Consider the following 19054-nt stretch of genomic DNA (forward strand, 5'->3'; position numbering starts at 1 on the left):
GGTCTAGAGGGTCTTTCAGAGGGTCCTTGGAGGAGCCAGTGACCCTGTAGCTGTCCTGGTGGCATGAACAAGACAAGCTCCCCCCGCCCTGCGACAAGGCCTTTACAGGTTTCCTAAGGGACCTCGTGGGTGACAGCGGCACTTACTTGGCAGTGACTTAACGCCGGCACCCAGCGGGCCTGGGGCCAGGTTCTCAGGCGGCCCGCAGGAAGACTGGGGCCAAAGTGCTGTCCGTTCATCACCTCCTCCCGCCCAGCCTCAGACACTTTTCCAGGCATTTCCTCCTGACCCCCATTCTCTGTGCCTTTGGGTGAGTCTACTCCCTGCTGTGGCCTCAGCTTCCTCAGCTGAGAAGTGACCATGCAGCGCAGGGAAGGCTCTCCTCCAGCTCTGCTGGCCACTCCTTGGAAACGGTTGAATCCGTTTATCGTCTTTGTTATACAGTGTTGCCACAAGGCAAGGGAGCAGTGGGGTTTGGTTTTCATCTTAGAGAGGCGGAAATGAACACCATCCCTGCCCCCAGGAGCTCCCGGGGGACAGTCCTGCTGGCCCTGAGATGTCCCCAGCTTCCTCACCGGAGCGACTCCAAGCCGGAGCTGGCACTAAAGGCATGATCACGGCTCAGAGAGGTTGTAGAACCTGTCCTAGATCACACAGCAGTGGAACTGCGATTAGAAGCCAGGCTTCCCGACTGTCCGCAGAGCGCTAACTCAGAAAAAAACCAGCATTTATCAAGCACCGACCGTATGCCACGAGCTTTGCAGGCAGGGTTTTCCCAGTGAAGTAGGCCTGAGATGCTGGTGGTCTCGGTCGCAGGGCCTCCTGTGTTAGGGCTTCCTGTGCAGTAGGCCTGCCAATCTCAACTCTGGGGCTGCAAAAAGAACCTCTTTGCCTCATACCCACACGGGATGCCCCGGTTTAGAGACTTTTTCCCACCAACCGGGCCCCATTGAATCCCCACAACAAGCCCATCACAACTCTGGGAGCTGGGCCGCTTGTCCGCATTCTGCACATTTGGAAATGGGGGCCCAGAGAAGGGCGTGACCTGCGGGAAGAGGCCGATGCAGGATTGAAGCCTGGATCTGTCTGTGCCTTGGTTCTCCTGGGACCCCTCCCACCTCCTCATCCAGGACTTGGAGAGAGCCCAGGACAGGATCATCCCTGAGGCTGGGGCCAGGCCCGAGGCAGGAAGCCCACCCCAGAGCAAGGAGGAGGAAGGGGCACAGGCCGCGTCCTCCTCCAGCCCCTGTAACCTTGTCTTCTTCCCCTGACCTTGGCCAAGCTCTGGGGGTGTCGTTCGTTCGTTCCCACTGCAGTCTAAGACCCAGAACGTCGGGACGGTGACCTCTCCCTGGAGCTGCTGGTGGGATCTCGGGCAGCTGGGAGCTCACCTCCCACCCCCCACAGCTGGCACTGGGGGTGTCCGGAGTAGGGGGTCCTTCCCCCGGCTCACACCCCTGCTCCCCCGGCAGTGCTCAGCGCTCTCCAAGCTGAACGCGGAAGTGGCCTGTGTCGCTGTGCACGATGAGAGCGCCTTCGTGGTCGGCACCGACAAGGGGAGGATGTTCCTGAATGCCCGCAAGGAGCTGCAGTCAGACTTCCTCAGGTTCTGCCGTGAGTACCCGGGGCTCCAGAGGGCCAGTCCCCACTGTCCCCGAGGGGAGGAGCAACACCGGGTGGCCCTGTGTGGGAGGAGGCACTGGGCAGGAGGGGCTGCCGCAAGCTTCCCAATGTGGCGTCGTCAGGGGCGGCCACGGTTTTCGTTGGAGTCACACAGCAGCCCCTCGGCCGACAGAGACTCCGGGCAGGCCAGACCCAGCTGCCTCCTGTGCTCGTGGACAGAAGGGGACACTGTGGCCCAGTTCCTGTGCGGCCCTGATGCAGGGACCCAGCGCACGTGCTCAGCTAATACTTACTGAGCGCCTGTTGTGGGCGACACCCTTTGAGCACGAACTCACTTACCCTGACGTCAGAGGCTGGCACTGACCCTGTTACAGTAGCAGAATCTCGGAGCCGCCTCCTGGTGGCCCGTGGGGATGAAGTGACTGAGGACTTGTCCAGCACGTAGGAAATGCTCTAGAAACGGGAGCAGTTAGGGATGATGTGATAAATAGAGCCACGGGCTGGGCCACGTGCTGGGGCTGTTTACTGTTCCCAGCAGGCTCGGGAAACAGTCATCACCGGTTTACAAATGAGAAAATGAGATGCATTGAGTGTAACCATAGGGGACACACAGCTGACGAGTGATGGAGGTGGAGTTTGCTCTTTCGGCTGCAACCCTTCAAAACGGGGGATGCAGGGACTTCCCTGGAGGTCCGGTGATTAAGACTCCACGCTTCCAATGCAGGGGACGCGGGTTCAAGCCCTGGCTAGGGAACTAAGATCCCACATGCTACGTGGCACAGCCAAAAAAAAAAAAAACGAGGGATGCAGCACGGGCACCCCCGGGACTCCTGCCAAGGGGTCCTGCTCGCTCCCGGAAGAGACCAGCCCCAGCACTCAGAGCTGTGAGCCGGGACCCCCGAGGCAGAGGGGTCGTTCTGAAGCCCCCACCTCTTCAATGCTACCTAGGCCGTCAGGGCCCCTCATAAGCAGCCCCGGGCTCTGCACTCTCTCCTCCAAGCATCCCTGGTGCTCACCAGGCTGCACTGTGCTGAAGTGCACGTTCCCCGGCTCTGTGTGTCCCTGCTCACCACTGCCTTTTGTCCCTGCTGTTCCCCACCTGGAAGGCCCTCGCTCCTCCCCTCTGCCTGGCAGACGCCTCCCCAGCCTCCAGACTGACATCCCTCCCGCCCCGGCCCCATCGGTGCCCCTCCGCCCCAGCGCCCATGCCTGACTGCCCCCCACCCCTTGCAGCTTCCTGTGCCCTAAACTTCCATCCACGCCTATGCCCCAGCTTAGCGGTGAGCTCCCGAGGCAGGTCAGCTTCCCCTTCATGGTGGATTAAGTCCTATGGGGTTAGAGCCTGGGCGGGCATTCTAGCCCAGAAGTTGGGACTCAGAGATCTTGGGGTTAAGAGCAGGCCCTAGAGGCAGACACCTGGGGCCACATCCTGGCTCTGCCAGCTGCTGCCTGCTGGACCTCAGCCTCTTCACCTGTGAAAGGGGAGGACAGTGCTACCCTGTCCTGGGTCGATCTGAGGATTAAACGAATTAATACACGGCGAGCACGTAGAACAATGCCTGGCACTTAGTTTACACTCACTAAACACCAGCTGTTGTTTTTTGCACCGTTATTAGCATTTCCATCACCCGACCCCGGCCTGGGCCTGGACCCTGGGATCAGCCATTTCTGGGAAGGCTGTTCCCCCCCAACACACACACACACCGTGCTGGGGCGTATCGTTACTGGGGTCCAGCCACTTCCCCAGCCAGCCCCCTCTCCCACCCGGCCCTCAAAACCTGTACCCTCTCCAAGGTTGGGCAGGGGGCTGGACCGGTGTAGGGTGGCCAGTGGCAGGGTCCTGTGGCCCTAGATGGCCAGGCTGGGAGCCAGACTGGGGCCTGGGGCAGGTGCACCTGGCTTCCCAGAGCCAGGCAGATCTGCTATTTATAGCACCGGGAACTTGGCTGGTCTATTTCAAGCTTCTCAGGTCCCAGAGGAGAGCACACTCCAAGCTGGGAGGGGCACCCCCAAGCCCTCTTCTCATCCCCTTTCCAATGCAGTGCCTAGCATCTTCCCAACCCAGGGATCCAGGGACACTCCCAGGCCCCCACCCTGGCCCAGCCTGGCATGAACCTGCCTCTTCCCAGACCCTCAGCTTCCTGGTGGGGTCCCCATTGTCTCCCCATTTGGCAGAGCAGAAAACTAGGGCCTCAACTGGTTAATTCAGAAATAGGTGATGGGGGACTTCCCTGGTGGTCCAGTGGCTAAGACTCCATGCTCCCAGTGCAGGGGGCCCGGGTTCGATCCCTTGTTTGGGGAACTAGATCCCACGTGCATGCCGCAACTAAGAAGTCTGCATGCCGCAACTAAGAGTCCACATGCCGCAACTAAAGAGCCTGCGTGCTGCAACTAAGACCCGGCACAGCCAAAATAAATAAATAATAAATAAATAAATAGTTTTTAAAAAAGAAAAGAAAAAAGAAGTAGGTGATGGAACAGACATTCGTTGAACCCCCGTTCTGAGCCAGCCCATCTGGTCTCTCATGAGAGCTCACAGACTGAGGCCCAGAGAGGGAAGGGACTTGCGTAAGGTCACACAGCGAGTTAGAGGTGAGCAGGGATGAATGCCCTCTGCTGGGCACTGGGAACCCTGAGGTAAGCAGCCCTGGCCCTAGGCAGGGCGGTTGGGGCAGGCCTTACTCACCCACTTATTCTTCCTTCATTCATCCACTTGCACTCCGTGTTGGGTGCCCAGCTACAGGGCTTAGCACAGGGCAGGGACGTCCCAGCTCACTGGGCTGGTGGTGTGATGAGTACTCACCATGGCCCCGCATGCTCTGTGTCCCACAGGAGGGCCCCCGTGGAAGGAGCCGGAGGCAGAGCACCCCAAGAAGGTGCCTCGGGGTGAGGGTGGCAGCCGGAACATCCCACGGTCTGCCCTGGAACATGGCTCGGACGTGTACCTTCTGCGGAAGATGGTAGAGGAGGTGTTTGATGTTCTTTATAGTAAGATCCTTCCTCATTCCATTTGGGGCCCCCAGGCGGGTGGGAGCCCCCAGCCCTGCCCAGAGGAGGAGGCCCCCTCCTGCCCCACTACAGGCCCTGGGTGGAACCTCAAGGCGTGGGTTCCTTCTCTCCCCACCCCCAGCCCTCCCTCATTCTGCATCCCCAGGCGTGGATCTGCCGTCCCAGCCCCGTTCCCTGAACCACCATCCCTACCACCCCTGCCCTGGCGCTGCTCACTGCTCCCTCGTGCCTCGAAGAGGCCCCAGGCTTGCCCTGGTCTGCTCGCCACCAGCCCAGCTCCCTGCTGTCCCCACCTGCCCTGTGACCAAGGGCATCTTCCCAAAGCACAAGTCTGACCACAAAGCTCTTCCCTCCGCTGCCTGCTCGGGCTCCCTGTCACCCTGGGCGTGGCCTCAGACCCTACCACGGCCCGTCCCCAGCCCCCTCCAGCCACACTGACCCACCTCCTATTCTCCCGCTCATTCTGGCTTCATTTCACACCTGCTGTGACCTTTGGGCCGACCTTCCCCTCCTCTGTCTGGTGGACGCCGCATTGCTCTCTAAGGCTCAGCTCCAGGAAACCCCCAGCTCTGAGCTGGGTTAAGGCCTCCTCTGGGCACCCACTATGCCCTGTGTCCTCACTCGCCCAGTTGCTCTCCAGGATCAGGGACTGTATCTGCTCTTTCTGCTGTTCCTAGCCTGCACTTCAGAGCCCAGCAACAGCGGGCTCTCAGAGGGTGTTTGTTGAATGACTGAGTGAAGGCTAACTGCCCAGCCAAGTACTACCTTTGGGGTGGAAGAGGGGAGGGGACAGGCAGGCCTGGTCTCCCTTGGGAAGTGTCAGGTTGCAGAGTCTCTGGCCCAGTGGTGACCTTCACACTCCCTGGGTGACCTCATGCGGGTCCCTTCCGTCCCTAAGGGTCCCACCCCATGATTTCTAATTTGCTTTATTCCTTTCTTTGGTTCTGTGGAGCAAAGGTCGGGGTGGGGTGGGGTGGGGGGACTCCTGTCGTTGTCTAGATGTCAGGAGGAGGCCAAGAGGGGTAGGGGGCCCGGAGGCCCTGGTGGACATGCTGGCCCCGGGGACGGGAGGACTTGTCACGTGTGGTTGGCTGTGCCTTTGCAGACGCTTTTGCCAGATGCAGGGTTCACGCCCAGAGCCCCCTGCACCCCTGCCCACTCTGCCCCGACCCCCCTTGCCTGCCTCGGGCAGAATCAGAGGTGATTGTGAGGGGAGGGGCTTCCTTCTGGCTCCAGGTGGGAGGCAGCAGACGTCTGTGAGCCCAGATGCTCGGCCCTCCCTCCCCTCCCCCCTTCCCGCGTGCTCAGCAGCTTCTCATTCCTGTCTCTCCTCTCTCTTCTGCTTCCTCTCCATTCCTCTCTTCCTTACCTGCCCTCCTCTCCCTCGCTTTCCTTTTCCCTTCCTTCCTGTGGCTGTTTTCTTGCGGTTTCTCTCCCTCACCCCTCTCTCCTCACCCCCTGCTCGCAGCCCTGGGGCCTGCTTTCCCCTCCACCCAGATGCCCAGAGAGGAGAATGGCGGGGGAAGCAGGGAACCCCCTCGATGGGGCAGCCCCAGCCCTCAGGTGCAGGCCGCAGGCCCCTGTCCACAGCCCCTGCCGCCCCCCTCACCGCCGGCAGGGGCTTATTCTGTGGGAGGTTGGCAGTGAAGGGGCCTCTGGGGTCCTGTTTCCCGGGGATCCGGCACCACAGGGCGTCACTCAGCATGGTCCCAGCTCCGGGGCGCGCCCCGTGCTCACCACAGCCCGGCTGCCGTCTCATACTAGGCCCCCTCCTCGACCCCTCCCACAGGCGAGGCCCTGGGCCGGGCCAGCGTGGTGCCGCTGCCCTACGAGAGGCTGCTCCGGGAGCCGGGGCTGCTGGCTGTGCAGGGGCTGCCCGAGGGCCTGGCCTTCCGGAGGCCGGCCGAGTACGACCCCAAGGCCCTCATGGCCATCCTGGAGCACAGCCACCGGATCCGCTTCAAGCTCAAGAGGTGAGTGAGGCAGCCCGCCTGGGAGCGGCCCGGGGCCGGGTGGCTGGACCCCGGGGGCCAGGCCGGGCCGGGCGATGACCTGCTTCCGTGCGGGCTCAGCCGCTCGTGGCCGCTTGTCCTGCCCGAGGGCAGGGGACTTCAGACTCCCACAGGGGACCCTGGTTGTAAGAGCTCCCAGTCCGATGGCAGAGGTGAGGCAGAAACTCAGTCACAGAGCATGCTCTGAGCCAGGTGTGGAGTCATGGAAGTCTTCCCCGGGGGACTTCTGTGTTGCAGAGAGGCTTGGTTGGGGAAGAAATAGCGCCAGTAGCACTCGAGGTATCAGGAACAGCCCGTGCAAAAGCAGGAGGTGGGAAGCCACATCGTGGGTGCTTGCTTGGGTTGCCAGCCGAGGGCTCCATTAGGGACTGACGGGCCATGAGGTCATGGAGGCTGGGCTGGGGAGGGTACCGATCTCTGGGGCAGCCAGGAAGCAGCCTGAGGGCTGAACGTGGCCCGTCAGGGCTCGGGCACCGCGGCTGGCCAGTGCACGAGCGATGCATTAGGGGGTGCGAGACGATCAGCTGCAGCTGAAAGGATGTGATTGGTGGAGAGGGGGCACAGAGGCCAAGGGGCAGGGCCCAGGTCCTTGGATGGCCCAGCCGTGTGGCCCTGGGCACGTCACACCCCCACCCGGGCCTGCACCCCGACCTGTAAAATGGGGACTGGTCATGCATACTTCACGGGCTGTCGTGTTCTGCAGAGGGAGGGCTCGGGGAAGACATACCCCTGGTGGGACAGGTGGATGAAGCTGTCTTGTGTCCTTTCCTTCACCCAGGCCGCTCGAGGATGGCGGGAGGGACTCGAAGGCCCTGGTGGAGTTGAATGGCATCTCCCTGATAGCCAAGGGGTCTCGGGACTGTGGCCTGCACGGCCAGGCCCCCAAGGGGCCACCCCAGGACCTGCCCCCAGCCGCCACCTCCTCGTCCGTGGCCAGCTTCCTGTACAGCACCGCCCTTGCCAACCGCACCGCGCGGGAGCTCAAGCAGGAGGCACCCGCCTGCCCTCTTGCCTCCAGTGACCTGGGCCTCGGCCGGCCCGGGCCTGAGCCCAAGGCCCCCACTGCCCAAGACTTCCCAGACTGCTGTGGTAAGCTGCTGCTGGGACTCCCGAGTCTGGGGGGTGGGGGGGGTGGGGGACAAAGGTCACTCATGCAGGGGCAGCTTCCCAGGGCGGGTCGGGGTGCTCAGGGCTGCAGGGGGCACGTCGGAGCAAGGAGCTGGGGCGGGACAGAAGGTGTGGTAGCTCGGACTCAGTCAGACCCCGGGCCTCTGCCCAGTCATCTGTGAACAGTATCCTTGCCTGGGACCAAGAGATGCCCGAAAGGACTCCCAGGGGAGTCTATGGAGGGAGAGAGTAGACATGCTAATCAGGTACGTGCATTTAATGAGCACCTACTACCTCCACCCAGCGTGGATTCGGGGTACTGGAAGCATAAGAAAAGGAACAGCTGGACATGAGAAAGACCTGTGTCCATATTTTGGCCCCTGTACTTAATGGCTACGTGTCCCAGGGCAAATCTCTACCTCTTTGAGCCTCAGTTTCCTCATCCATAAAATGGAGATGCCAATAGTACCTGTCTCGCTGGGCTGTTATCATGATGAAATGACAGAGCACGTTAGAAATGCACATTCTCAGGCCTAGCCACAGCCCTGCTGAATCTGGCACTTTGGGGGCGGGGTGAGCCCCAGCTGCCTGCAAACTGACGAGTCCACCGAGTGTTTCCAATGGGTGCTCAAGTTTGAGAACCTCTGTATTAAAGCAGCGAGTCCAGTGCTTGGCACAGAGTAGGTGCTTGTAAGTTATACTTAACTGTTATTGTTATTATGAGAAGGAGAAAAAAGGACACCCCCTCCCCGCCGCAGCCATGAGGGCTGAGCAGGGGGATGGGACTTATATGCCTGAAACAAGTGTCCCCATCTGTAAAATGTGACCTGGGACGTCCTGCCCTCCCCGATCTGCCATTCGGAGAGCACACTCTGCTAAAGGATGTCTCAGGCCTCTGGCCAAGGAACTTGCCTTGAGTTCATGATCACAGGGCCCAGTCCTGGGTTCTCCCTGGTGGGGGAGACTGTTACCCCAGAGCCCCAGCCCGCACACTCAGGCCAGATCTGGGGAACCCCTCTTGGGGCCCACCTGGAACCTGTACCTTTCCGCTCCCTTGTCCAGGACAGAAGCCCACTGGGCCTGGCGGTCCTCTCATTCAGAACGTCCATGCCTCTAAGCGCATCCTCTTCTCCATCGTCCATGACAAGTCAGGTAGGACAGTGCCCGTGGCAGCACCCTGACCAGAGTGGGGATCCAGGACTGGGGTGGTGCTTATTACTGAAATGGATGTGTGTCCACTGGGTCTTCGTGAGAGAAAGGAGGAACGGCACCGCACAAGGGACTTGTGAGTGAAACCAGAGTGAAGCCAATATATAATAGTTACATATTGCTGCATGCCAAATTGCCCCCAAACGTAGCTTAAAATGACAAGCATACCTTACGGTTTCTGTGGGTGAGAATTCGGGAGCAGCTTAGCTGGGTGGTCCTGGCTCAGAATTCTCAGGATGTCAGCTGGGGCTGTGATCATCTGAAAGCTCGATTGGGGCTGGAGGATCCACTTCCAGCTCACGCATGTGGCTGTTGGCAGGATACCTATTCAGGGCTGCGTAAGTGTCCTCAAAACGTGGCGACTGGTTTCTTGGAGCTAGTGATGTGAGAGAGAGTAAGGAAGGAACCACGTCTTTTATGACCCAGCCTCAGAAATCACTGTCACTTCTGCCATATCCTACCCATTAGAAGTCAGGAACTTGGTCCAGTTCATACCCAAGGGAGAGAGAGGAATTAAACTCCACCTCATGAAGGAACAAGGGTCAAAAAAATATGTAGACAGATTTTAAAAGTACCACCCAGAACAGAGAACCAGAAGGTTTGGGATTCATTTGTACCAAAAAGGGAGGTAGTGAGACTTTCCAGCAACTTTGCCTTGTGGAGGTCTCAGCCTCACCTTCAGTGAAAGGTTCTTTAAGAAACCTAGTTTCCTGGGATCAGAATGGAGACCACCACTGCCACAAACAAGCTGCATCCCAGGCAGGGAGGGGACCTGGATGTCCAGGCAGAACGGCATTGTGGAGATACAAGCAGAGATAGAATCTCACCAGATACTAGCTGGGTGATCTCAGGCAAGTTACTCAGCCTCTCTGAGCCTCAGTTTTCCCACCTGCAAAATGGAAATAATATCTATTTCCGCACATTGTCCTGAGGGATTAACTAGGATATTATACATATTAAGTGCTTAGCACAGATAAGTACTTAATAAATTAAAGATGTTCCTTTTATAATTTTAATGAACCAAATGATCGCTCTAGTTATTAATTTTAAATTGAAGCAGAGGCTTTGGTTTTATGGGAGAGGCCAGCAGGGCTGAGGGTTCGAGGGACTCCAACAGGGCCAAAGCTGGGTGAGACCCCGGGTGCACAAGGCATGAGGGTTAGGTTTTCAAGGTCAAGACTCAGGAGAGGCCCAGGATGGACGGGCTGAGCCTGCACAATAGCTACTGCCATGGGGGTGGACAGAGAGGCAAGAGGCAGCCAAGCCGTGGGGTCCCTGCTCCGACGGGCCCTCACTTGTACCTCCTGTGTTTTGATAGAGAAGTGGGACGCCTTCATAAAAGAAACCGAGGACATCAACACGCTCCGGGAGTGTGTGCAGATCCTGTTTAACAGCAGATATGGTGAGTGGGCGGCGCGGCCCGTGGTGTGGCCCCAGCAGCGCGCTGAGCATCTCATTGTGTGGCAGTCACTCGTGTTCCCCAGCATGACGGTGGCAGCCATATGCTGGCATCACGCGCCGTCAACGCAAATGTCATCTCCTGTCTGGGTAGGGGGTGGTTGTGTCAATATTTCCCTTCCAGATTCTCCAGGGGGCAGGACTGATGGCAAAGCCCCAGACCTTGGCTCACCTGTGGGAGGCGGGCCGCTTGGGGGGGCGGTGGCGACCATCCGGGAAAACGGCTGTTGGCCTCTTGTGCCTGCAAGTCCCCCACGCACCACCCTGTCTCCTGCCTCCTCACCTTTGCCCGTGCCGTGCCCCCTGCCCAGCGTGCCCTTTGCACGTATTGCGGGCAGACTCCTACCTATTCATCAAGACTCAGCTCTTAAAGCTCTGATGGTTTCCTCTCTGTTCCACGTCGCACACTTGATGCGCCTGGTCTGTATCTGTCCCTGTGAAAGCCAGGACAGCACCGGCCCCTCCGTGCCCCCAGCACCCAGGACAGAGCCGAGCTCAGAGCACGTGTCGGCTCACCGCACTGTGGGCAGCAGACACAGGTGGTAACCGGGGCAGGGGTGCCCTCCACGTGGTAGAGCTTCAGCCAAGTGCAAAGTGTGGCCGTTCGTTGGCTAGACAGCAGGGGCTGGACCAGATGGACCTGTAAGCCCTTCCCGCTCTGGGTCCTGGGACCCCCGAGTGCCCTCCCACACCTGGTCTCCTTTGTCCCCTCAGCAGTCCTCGCTCACTCTCACTTATTCGCTCAGCCTCTCTTGCGCTCCGTCTATAAGCCCCGCTCAATGGTCAGACGCAGCGTGGCTCTGGCCAGGGTGGGTGGCTCTCAGTCACTGCGGAGATGATGCAGGTACCCACAGATCACTCATCACGCAGGCGTGATGTCATTGAACCCCACTTGAATCACGCAGCCCCTCTCTGGGGCAGCCCCTCTGCACGATAGGACCAAGGGAGGGGGCTGGGGGGAGGGGCACCACCCAGAGCTGCAGGGACAGAGAGGAGGGTCCCGGGCCGCCTACATGTGCGGGTCAGGGGAGAGCACTGCCCTGGGAGTCCACAGACACTCGCTGGATGCCCTGGAGATGGCCAGTCTCCCTGCCTAACATTGGCTTTCTCACCATGAGCAGACCAGACGTGCCGGGGTAGGGCTTCACTGCCCTCCCTGCCCTCCCTCCCCTCCTGCTTGGCTACGAAAAAGCCTCTCTCTCTACTCACAACACTTCTGACAGCAGGAGTGTGGGTTTTCCACGCCACGCAACCCTCCAGTTCTCTGTGGCCACCAGCTGGGGGCCCTACAACTCGATTCAATTCTGACCCTAACTCCCCGGAGTTACACAGATGCCTCCCCAGGTTAAGGGCTCAGTGCCCCAAGGCAGCGCCCCACTTCAGACGCCAGTCACAGGTAGTGGGTCCCCAGGGTACCCACACTTCCATCCAATTTGGCTGCACACCCGTGTGGTTCCCAGGACCCCCCTCCACGGGTTCGGCAGTTTTCCATAATGGCTCACAGAACTGAGGGAGGAAACACTTTGCTTCTCTTGACCTGTTTATTACAAAGGGTACAGATGAAGAGGTACATGGTGAAAGGTCTGGAAGGGTCTTGAGCACAGGGGCTTCTGTCCCCGTGGAGCCTAGGGTGCACCAGCCTCCTGGCACGTGGAAGCTCTCTGAACCCCTTCGGTTAGAGTTTTTACAGAGGTTGCATTAAGTGGGTGTGATTGATTTAACCATTGGCCATTGGTGATGAGCTCAGCCTCCAGCCCCTGTCCCCTCCCAGGAGTGGGGGATGTTTCCAACCCTCTAATTGCGTTTTTGGTTTTTTTTTAAATTAATGAATTTATTTTTGGCTGCGTTGGGTCTTCTTTCTTTAATTTTATTTTTAATTTATTTTTGGCTGCCTTGGGTCTTTGTTGCTGCATGCAGGCTTTGTCTAGTTGTGGCGAGCGGGGGCTACTCTTCCTTGCGGTGCGCGGACTTCTCACTGTGGTGGCTTCTCTTGTTGCGGAGCACAAGCTCTAGGCACACGGGCTTCAGTAGTTGTGGCACGTGGGCTCAGTAGTTGTGGCTTGTGGGCTCTAGAGCGCAGGCTCAGTAGTTGTGGCACACAGGCTTAGTTGCTCCGCGCCATATGGGATCTTCCCAGACTAGGGCTCGAACCCGTGTCCCCTGCATTGGCAGGTGGATTCTTAACCACTGCGCCACCAGGGAAGTCCCTCTAATCGCGTTTTGAGCCCCCTACCTTGTGCCAGGCACTCAGACCAACTCTGGTCTCAAGGTGCTTCAGCAAGTGGCTGAAGGTGGGTCTGCAGTACACGCAGTGGTGTACGGTAGTACGTTCGAGTATGTAGTAACGTGCAGGGGTGGGGGCCCTCAGAAGGGGAGGACGGCTCAGAGAAAGGTGAGGTTTCTCGATAGGCTTGAGGAGTCAGGGGAGGCTTCATGGAGGAGGTGTTCTTTGATCCACCCTGGGGCCTGGGAGGCTTGGTCACGTGGGCTTGGTGGGCTGGGCCATCCTGGTTGGGGTGGGGCTGAGCGAGGCCCCGTACTGCAGGGGGCTGTCTGTACCCAAGTTTCTCCCCTCCCTCCCTAGACAGGTGTGAGCAGGGCGGGGAGTAGGGAGAGGGGAGCTGGGGAGGGCTGGCTCTGTCCACATTGGGTGGGTTCTGCCCGACCGCTGCAGGCATGACAGCTGCCAGTCTTCCAGTCTGTCGTGTGTGCTGGATGTTTCCAGAATGTTGAGCCTTTCCTGGAGGTCAGCACTTGGGCCCACCACCATGGCCAAATCCAAGGAGGAGTGTCGGGCTTGGGGTGGTTGAGACCTTGCCCCTCCTCAGGCCAGAGCTCCCTCTGAGCTGTCCCTTCCGCTGCCCTGGGGAGAAGCTGCCGCCCGCCGCCCCGCCCCCATGAGTACTGGGGGTTCCTGTGGCAGGGGTGGGGATGTTTGGCAGCCTGAACAGTCCTGCAGATCCAGGACGAGCAGGTCCTGCTCCTGGTTCGCCCTTTGAGCTACCAGCTCCGGGCCAAGTGGTCCCGCGATGTTGCTGGGGGTGCAGAGGGGGGAAAAAGAAACAGAAAAGACATGGAGGGAGCCCCAGCCTTGAGGAAGCCGCAGTGTCTCTGTCACCCGGGGGGGGGGTTGAGATTACACCAGGGTCTAAGGGTTGTGCATGGCGGCTCCATCCTCCTCTTCCAGGTGGGCAGCAGCTGGAGGCTGCGCGGGCTGGAGCTTTTGTGCCCTGGGCTGGAAAGACAGGCCTAGCAAGTCAGATGAACCCGAGGGGAGGTGGATTCACGTAGACTCGAAGAAGCCAAGAGCCCGTCGCTCAAGTGCTGGGGCTGGGGGGTGGCTGGTGACGCTGGGGTTCGGGGGAAGAGACGGTTTGACGGCTGCTGAGATGGTGAGGGTTTAATTAGACGATGAGCTAAGTGTGACTTCACAGTGAGACCTGGCTGCCAAAGCCTCCAGCGCAGGCCTGGGCCGCATCAACAGAAAAGCAATCTTGGCGGTGCCCCAGGGAGGGCCACAGGCAGGCGGCTCTGCCCTGCCCCGGTCCTGGCATGACTGCAGGGGTCCGCCTGTGGGCTGCCACTTGGCCGAGGAGCCAGGCCAGGATGGGGAGGGGCCTGAGGAACAGTGAGGAGACGTGGAACCCTTGGGACAGGTTGGAGTGACCCTTGGGAGAGGCAGGAGTGAAGGGGACACCCAGCTCAGCTCGCCTCCCAGGCCTCGGGGCCCCATGAAAGTACCATCAAGCACATAGTAGGTGCTCAAGAAGTATTTGGTGAGTGAATGAATGAAAAGGAGGAGCTGCGGTGTATGAGTGACTGAAATGGCACAGGACCACACCTAATGGTTTGGAGGAAAAGAGCAAGTAACCACTTCCTGAGCTCGGGTTCTGTCTACACTGCTGTTGACAAAGCTGTCGGCTTCCAGCGGTGTCTCCTGTCACTGACGAGTGAGCAGAGTGCTGGGCCCCTCCCTGGAGGAAAGGACACACCTGTACAACTGGGAGCATCTGGCCAAGAGTCCACCTCCAGCCTGGAAGCTTCCCTCAGCCGCTCATTCACTCCCAAATATGCAGGAAGCAGCTACTACGTGTCCTGCCCCATTTAGGTTCCAGACAGTGAACCAACGCACAGTGAATATGTTTGTAACGTCAGATTATGATAAATGTGGGATGAAAAACAAAGCAGGGTGGGCTAGGGAGGGCTGGAGGGGGCTGTTTTAGGCTGGTGAAGTGACATTTGAGCAGATGCTTGAATGGAGAGAGGGAGGGAGGGGAGAGTATGGTGATCTGGAAGAAGAGTGTCTGAGTAGACAGAAGAGCAGGTGCAAAGGCCCTGGGATGAGTGCGCGCTTGGCGTGTTAGGGAAGCACCAGGGAGGCCAGAGAGACCGGGGTGAGCAAGTAGAGGGGTGAAAGATAAGGCCAGAGGTGATGGGGTCCTGGTCACGTAGGGCCTTGTAGGACTTCGGCCATCGCTGAGTGGGAGGGGAGCCTATGGGCCTTTTTTAAGAGAGTAGTGATGTATTTGGTGTTTCAGGAGGATCCCTCTGGCTGCTGAGTGGCCAGAGTGGTGCCTGGGAGGTGGGAGGTGGTGATGACCAGGCCCTGGGGCCCTGCATGTCCCGCAGCCTCCATCCCGCGTTCAGCCTTGCCGTTGCCCTTCCAGCGGAAGCCCTGGGCCTGGACCACATGGTCCCCGTCCCCTACAGGAAGATCGCCTGCGACCCGGAGGCTGTGGAGATCGTGGGCATCCCGGACAAGATCCCCTTCAAGCGCCCCTGCACCTACGGGGTCCCCAAGCTGAAGCGGATCCTGGAGGAGCGGCACAGCATCCACTTTGTCATTAAGAGGTAGGGGGTGGGGTGCAGGGGGGCAGGGCTGGGCAGGGGGGCGACAGCAGGCACGAGGCAGGGCCCTGGGGAGGCAACAGGGGTCAGGAGCGGAGCGAAGGGGTTCTGTAGCCTGACAGCTGCGTGGCCGCCTCCTCCTGGCCTCTTTTGAGTATTGAATGGAGAAATGGAGGCACAGTGCCTGACCCGAGTAGGCGCTGGCTAAGCTCTCAGAGGTGTTTTCCTGCCACCGAAGAAGACCTGAGGCCTTTGTACTTACCTCCCTTCAGAGAGGAGCCCACCTGAGCTCAGGTGGGGCTGGGCCAGCCTCTCCCTTTCTGCACCTCCCATCGGACTACCCTGCCTGCTGGTAGTTTGTCCACCTTTCCTGTCCTCCCAGGTGGCCAGTTTCCCTGGTGCAGGTGCGGGTGGGCGGGAGAAGGCAGAGCACTATGGACTCTGGAACTGCAGCCCCTTCCCCCCGGCCTGCTGCCACCCACCCCCCAGCCTTGTCTCCCAACTCCCACAGGGGGCTTTGTCCTCACAGCTGGCCGGACTCACCAGCGAGCGGGCATCCCCAGGCAATGCCAGGCTTCCTGGGATTGCTTCCTCCTAAATAGTTAGAGAGGGAGGGGGCCAGAGGCCATGCCGTCCAGCCCCCTGCCTCCAGCAGCACTGCCTGCGTCGGGCCCTTCCCAGGCATCCATTCTGGGAGCCCGCTGAGGGCGTGGCTCCCAGCGTGTGCACGCGCCCACGCGCCTGCTTGCTTGTTGCCCTAGACTGTAAGCAGGGACGGTGTGGCTCGTGGCTGAATCCCCAGCGCCCACAGCAGTCCCTGGCATGCAGGAGATGCCAGTCCATATCTGTGGAATAAAAAGATGGATGGATGAAAGTGCTTGTCCAAATTTGGACTCAGGCCATCTAACTTGTTAGAGCTTAGGAAATAAACAGGGTGATAGGAGAGAGAAAAATGGTGGGTGGGTGAGGAGGAGACCTGTTTAGGGTGGCCCAGGGGCCTCTGAGAGAAGGTCCCATTGGTTAAGCCAGAGCTGGGAGGTTGAGAAGGGCCACCTGCACCCAGCTGGGCAGTCAGTGTCTGGACAGAAGAATTGACCTCAGTGAGCAGCCCAGACGGCTGGGGTGCAAGAGGGTGGGGATTAACCCTGAGAGCGTGGAATTGTTCTGAGCCTTGGGAAGGACCTCTGCAGGGTTGCTGGATGCCAGAGCTGGGGTCTGCCCGGCCCCCTGGCTGCTGGGGGAGAACGAACTCTAGAGAGCAGAAGCAGGAGACTGGCGAGGAGGCTGCTGCAGCCGTGGGCCAGGCCAGCGTGGTGGGCACAGGGAGAGAGCAGCTGGGTTGGGGATGGAATCTGAGCGGTGACGGGGTGTGCTGGTGAGTGGACCGTGCAGGTGGGGAGGGGAGTGGGGAGGAAGGGTCACCCCCATGTTTCTGAGTGAGTTCACCTTGGAGGAGATCAGGAGATGGAATTTTCAGAAGCCCAGCTGAGAGGTCAGAAGCTAGGGAGGGAGGTCTGGGAGTTAGAGATAAAAATCTGAGAGTTGGCAGTGTGGGCCAGGAAGGGATCACGGGCAGGAGAGAAATAGAGAAGAGAAGAGAGGGGCAATTCCCCGGCGGTCCAGTGGTTAGGACTCCACTCTTGCCTGCTGAGGGCCCGGGTTCAATTCCTGGTCAGGGAACTAAGATCCCACAAGCCATGCAGCGTGGCCAAAAACAAAAAAAGAAAGAAAAAAAAAGAGAAAAGGTGGAGAGGACTCAGATGGACTCTGGGATCCCCACGTTAGAGGCTGGGGCCGCCAGCAGAGGAGGCTGAGAGTGGCCAGGGAGCTGGGCGGGCGTCTCACTGCCACCGAGGGAGGTGACTCTGAGAGTCAGCTCTGACTGTGGGGCACGCCTGCTCAGAACCCTTCCCCGCTCCCCCACTCTCCGTGAGCCCCGGTGTAGCGGCTCCCAGGGTACCACAGTCCAGCCTGTCAGCAGCCACCGTGCCCGCCTTAGTGCCGCTCCGCCTTCCCTCCTGTTTCTCTGAACTCCTGCCTCCTCACGTGCCTCCAGCCATCACTGAAGCCCTTTCCTTTGCCTGAAGCTGCTCCCCACCCTCCTTCCCACCTGTCCTGTCTTTCAAGGCTCACTATTCTGTCTAGAAGCCCTCCCCTGTCCTCAGTCGGAAAGAATTTCCCCCTTCCGCAGCAGATGGCTTCTTCCCCCCATCCGCGTCCCCACCAGCCCCCCATCACCCTGATCACTGGCGGCAGTGGGACCACATCTGAGCCACCTCTGTTCCCTCTCAACCTCTACCAGGGGTCCCACTTGATAAATCATTCTGGAGGTGGATTTGAAATCATTCAAGGGAATTCCCTGGCGGTCCAGTGGTTAGGACTCTGCACTTCCATTGCTGAGGGCCTGGGTTCGATCCCTGGCTGGCTGGGGAACTAACATCCCGCAAACCGAGTGGCATGGCGGGGCCAAAAACAAAATCATTCGGCCTTCTGTCAGGTAGTGCCTCCTGTTGTCTAGCTTAAGTCTCTCTTGCTGCTGCCTAAGTCCTTTTCCTTCAGTTGACTCCTGGTAGCAAGGGAGGAGGCTAGGAGAGCAGAAAGCAGCAAGGGCATCCCAGTGACCCCTTACATTCCTGATTGTGGTATTTGAGTCCTCACTGTGGCTGACCTTCATCTCCCTCTATCCAAACTGTAGGTCGTTTAACCCTTCACTAGTATTTGCCAGGCGCCTCCTGCAGGCCCAGCCCTTCACTGAGCTCTACTGAGGACTTCACGAAACAGCAGGCACAGTCCCCATCTGCCCCCAGGGGCTACCGCAAGTCATGGGGGGTGGTCACTCCTGCGATGAGTCCTGGGAGCATCAAACAGCATGTTTCCAGGTGTAGACTCGATGGCATCTGAGCAGCAAGCCTGTGGGGCTTCCTGGAGGAGGAGGCTTGGCATCAGGCCGACTGGGCTTGAAGCCACACAGCACGTGAAAACCTTGGCTAGCGCTTCTCTTCTGAGCCTCAGTTTCCTCATTTGTAAAAATAGGGACAATGATGCCCTATTCCTCAGGTTTTTCTCAACATAGTATGAGGAGGTAGACATAACATACCTGGCATGAAATAGATGCTCAATAAACGCGAGTCTTCTCCCTTGACCTCATCTCCTTCACGTAGAGAGAAGTAGTTAATCAGTGCTGACAACCTGGGTTCGAATCCTGGCCCTACCATTTTCCAGCTGTGTGTCCTTGGGCAAGTTACTTAACTGCTCTGCCTTACTTTCCTCGTCTATAAAATGGGGCTAATGAGGCAAATTCCCTGGTGGTCCAGGGGTTAGGGCTCTGCGCTGCCACTGCAGGGGGCATGGGTTCGATCCCTGGTGGGGTAATTAAGATCCCACATGCTGCACCGTGTGGCTAGAGAATAAAATAAAATAAAATGCGGCTAATGATTGTTCAGGCCCCATAGTGCTGGTGGGAGACGACATGGATGTGAGCAACGTGCTTAGAACAGAGGCTGCTCCTTTCTGAGCCCCAGTGCATTTTCACTGTTGCACAGCCCAGCCTCGTCAGGGAGACATTTGAGATCACATCTGCGATCGTCCTAGCAGAAGGGAGTCAGAGAACAGAGAGCTTAGGAAGCAGCCAGGAGGGGGAGTTGCCACCCCAGCCCAGGTGTCTGCAGTGCGGGGGAGGTCAGGGTGCTCTCCTGACAAAAGGGAGAAGCCCCTCGACAAAGCCTGTGGGTCTTGTTATTAGTGGAAGGGGGCTTCCTGGCCCCTGGGTCCCCAGTCATGCCCAGCCC

At 59.0% G+C, this 19054-nt stretch overlaps 1 protein-coding gene across 6 annotated transcripts in view; it reads left to right on the top strand.

The window, feature by feature from the left end:
- Positions 1–19054, top strand: part of GTF2IRD1 (GTF2I repeat domain containing 1) — a 112628-nt gene that overhangs the window by 36163 nt on the left and 57411 nt on the right. For 4 of the 6 annotated variants that reach the window (XM_027126174.1, XM_027126175.1, XM_027126176.1 and 1 more), the window contains 7 exons: positions 1473–1614; positions 4456–4611; positions 6422–6605; positions 7423–7733; positions 8814–8903; positions 10279–10362; positions 15086–15269. In XM_027126174.1, coding sequence (XP_026981975.1) covers positions 1473–1614; positions 4456–4611; positions 6422–6605; positions 7423–7733; positions 8814–8903; positions 10279–10362; positions 15086–15269 — 1151 coding nt within the window. The remainder of the gene's footprint in view (positions 1–1472; positions 1615–4455; positions 4612–6421; positions 6606–7422; positions 7734–8813; positions 8904–10278; positions 10363–15085; positions 15270–19054) is intronic. The other 2 variants (XM_027126178.1, XM_027126177.1) reach the window with 2 other exon arrangements.

Source organism: Aethalodelphis obliquidens, unplaced genomic scaffold (genome assembly GCF_003676395.1).
Source record: "Aethalodelphis obliquidens isolate GAN/ISIS:26980383/991018 unplaced genomic scaffold, ASM367639v1 scaffold30, whole genome shotgun sequence".
Lineage (NCBI taxonomy): Eukaryota > Metazoa > Chordata > Mammalia > Artiodactyla > Delphinidae > Aethalodelphis > Aethalodelphis obliquidens.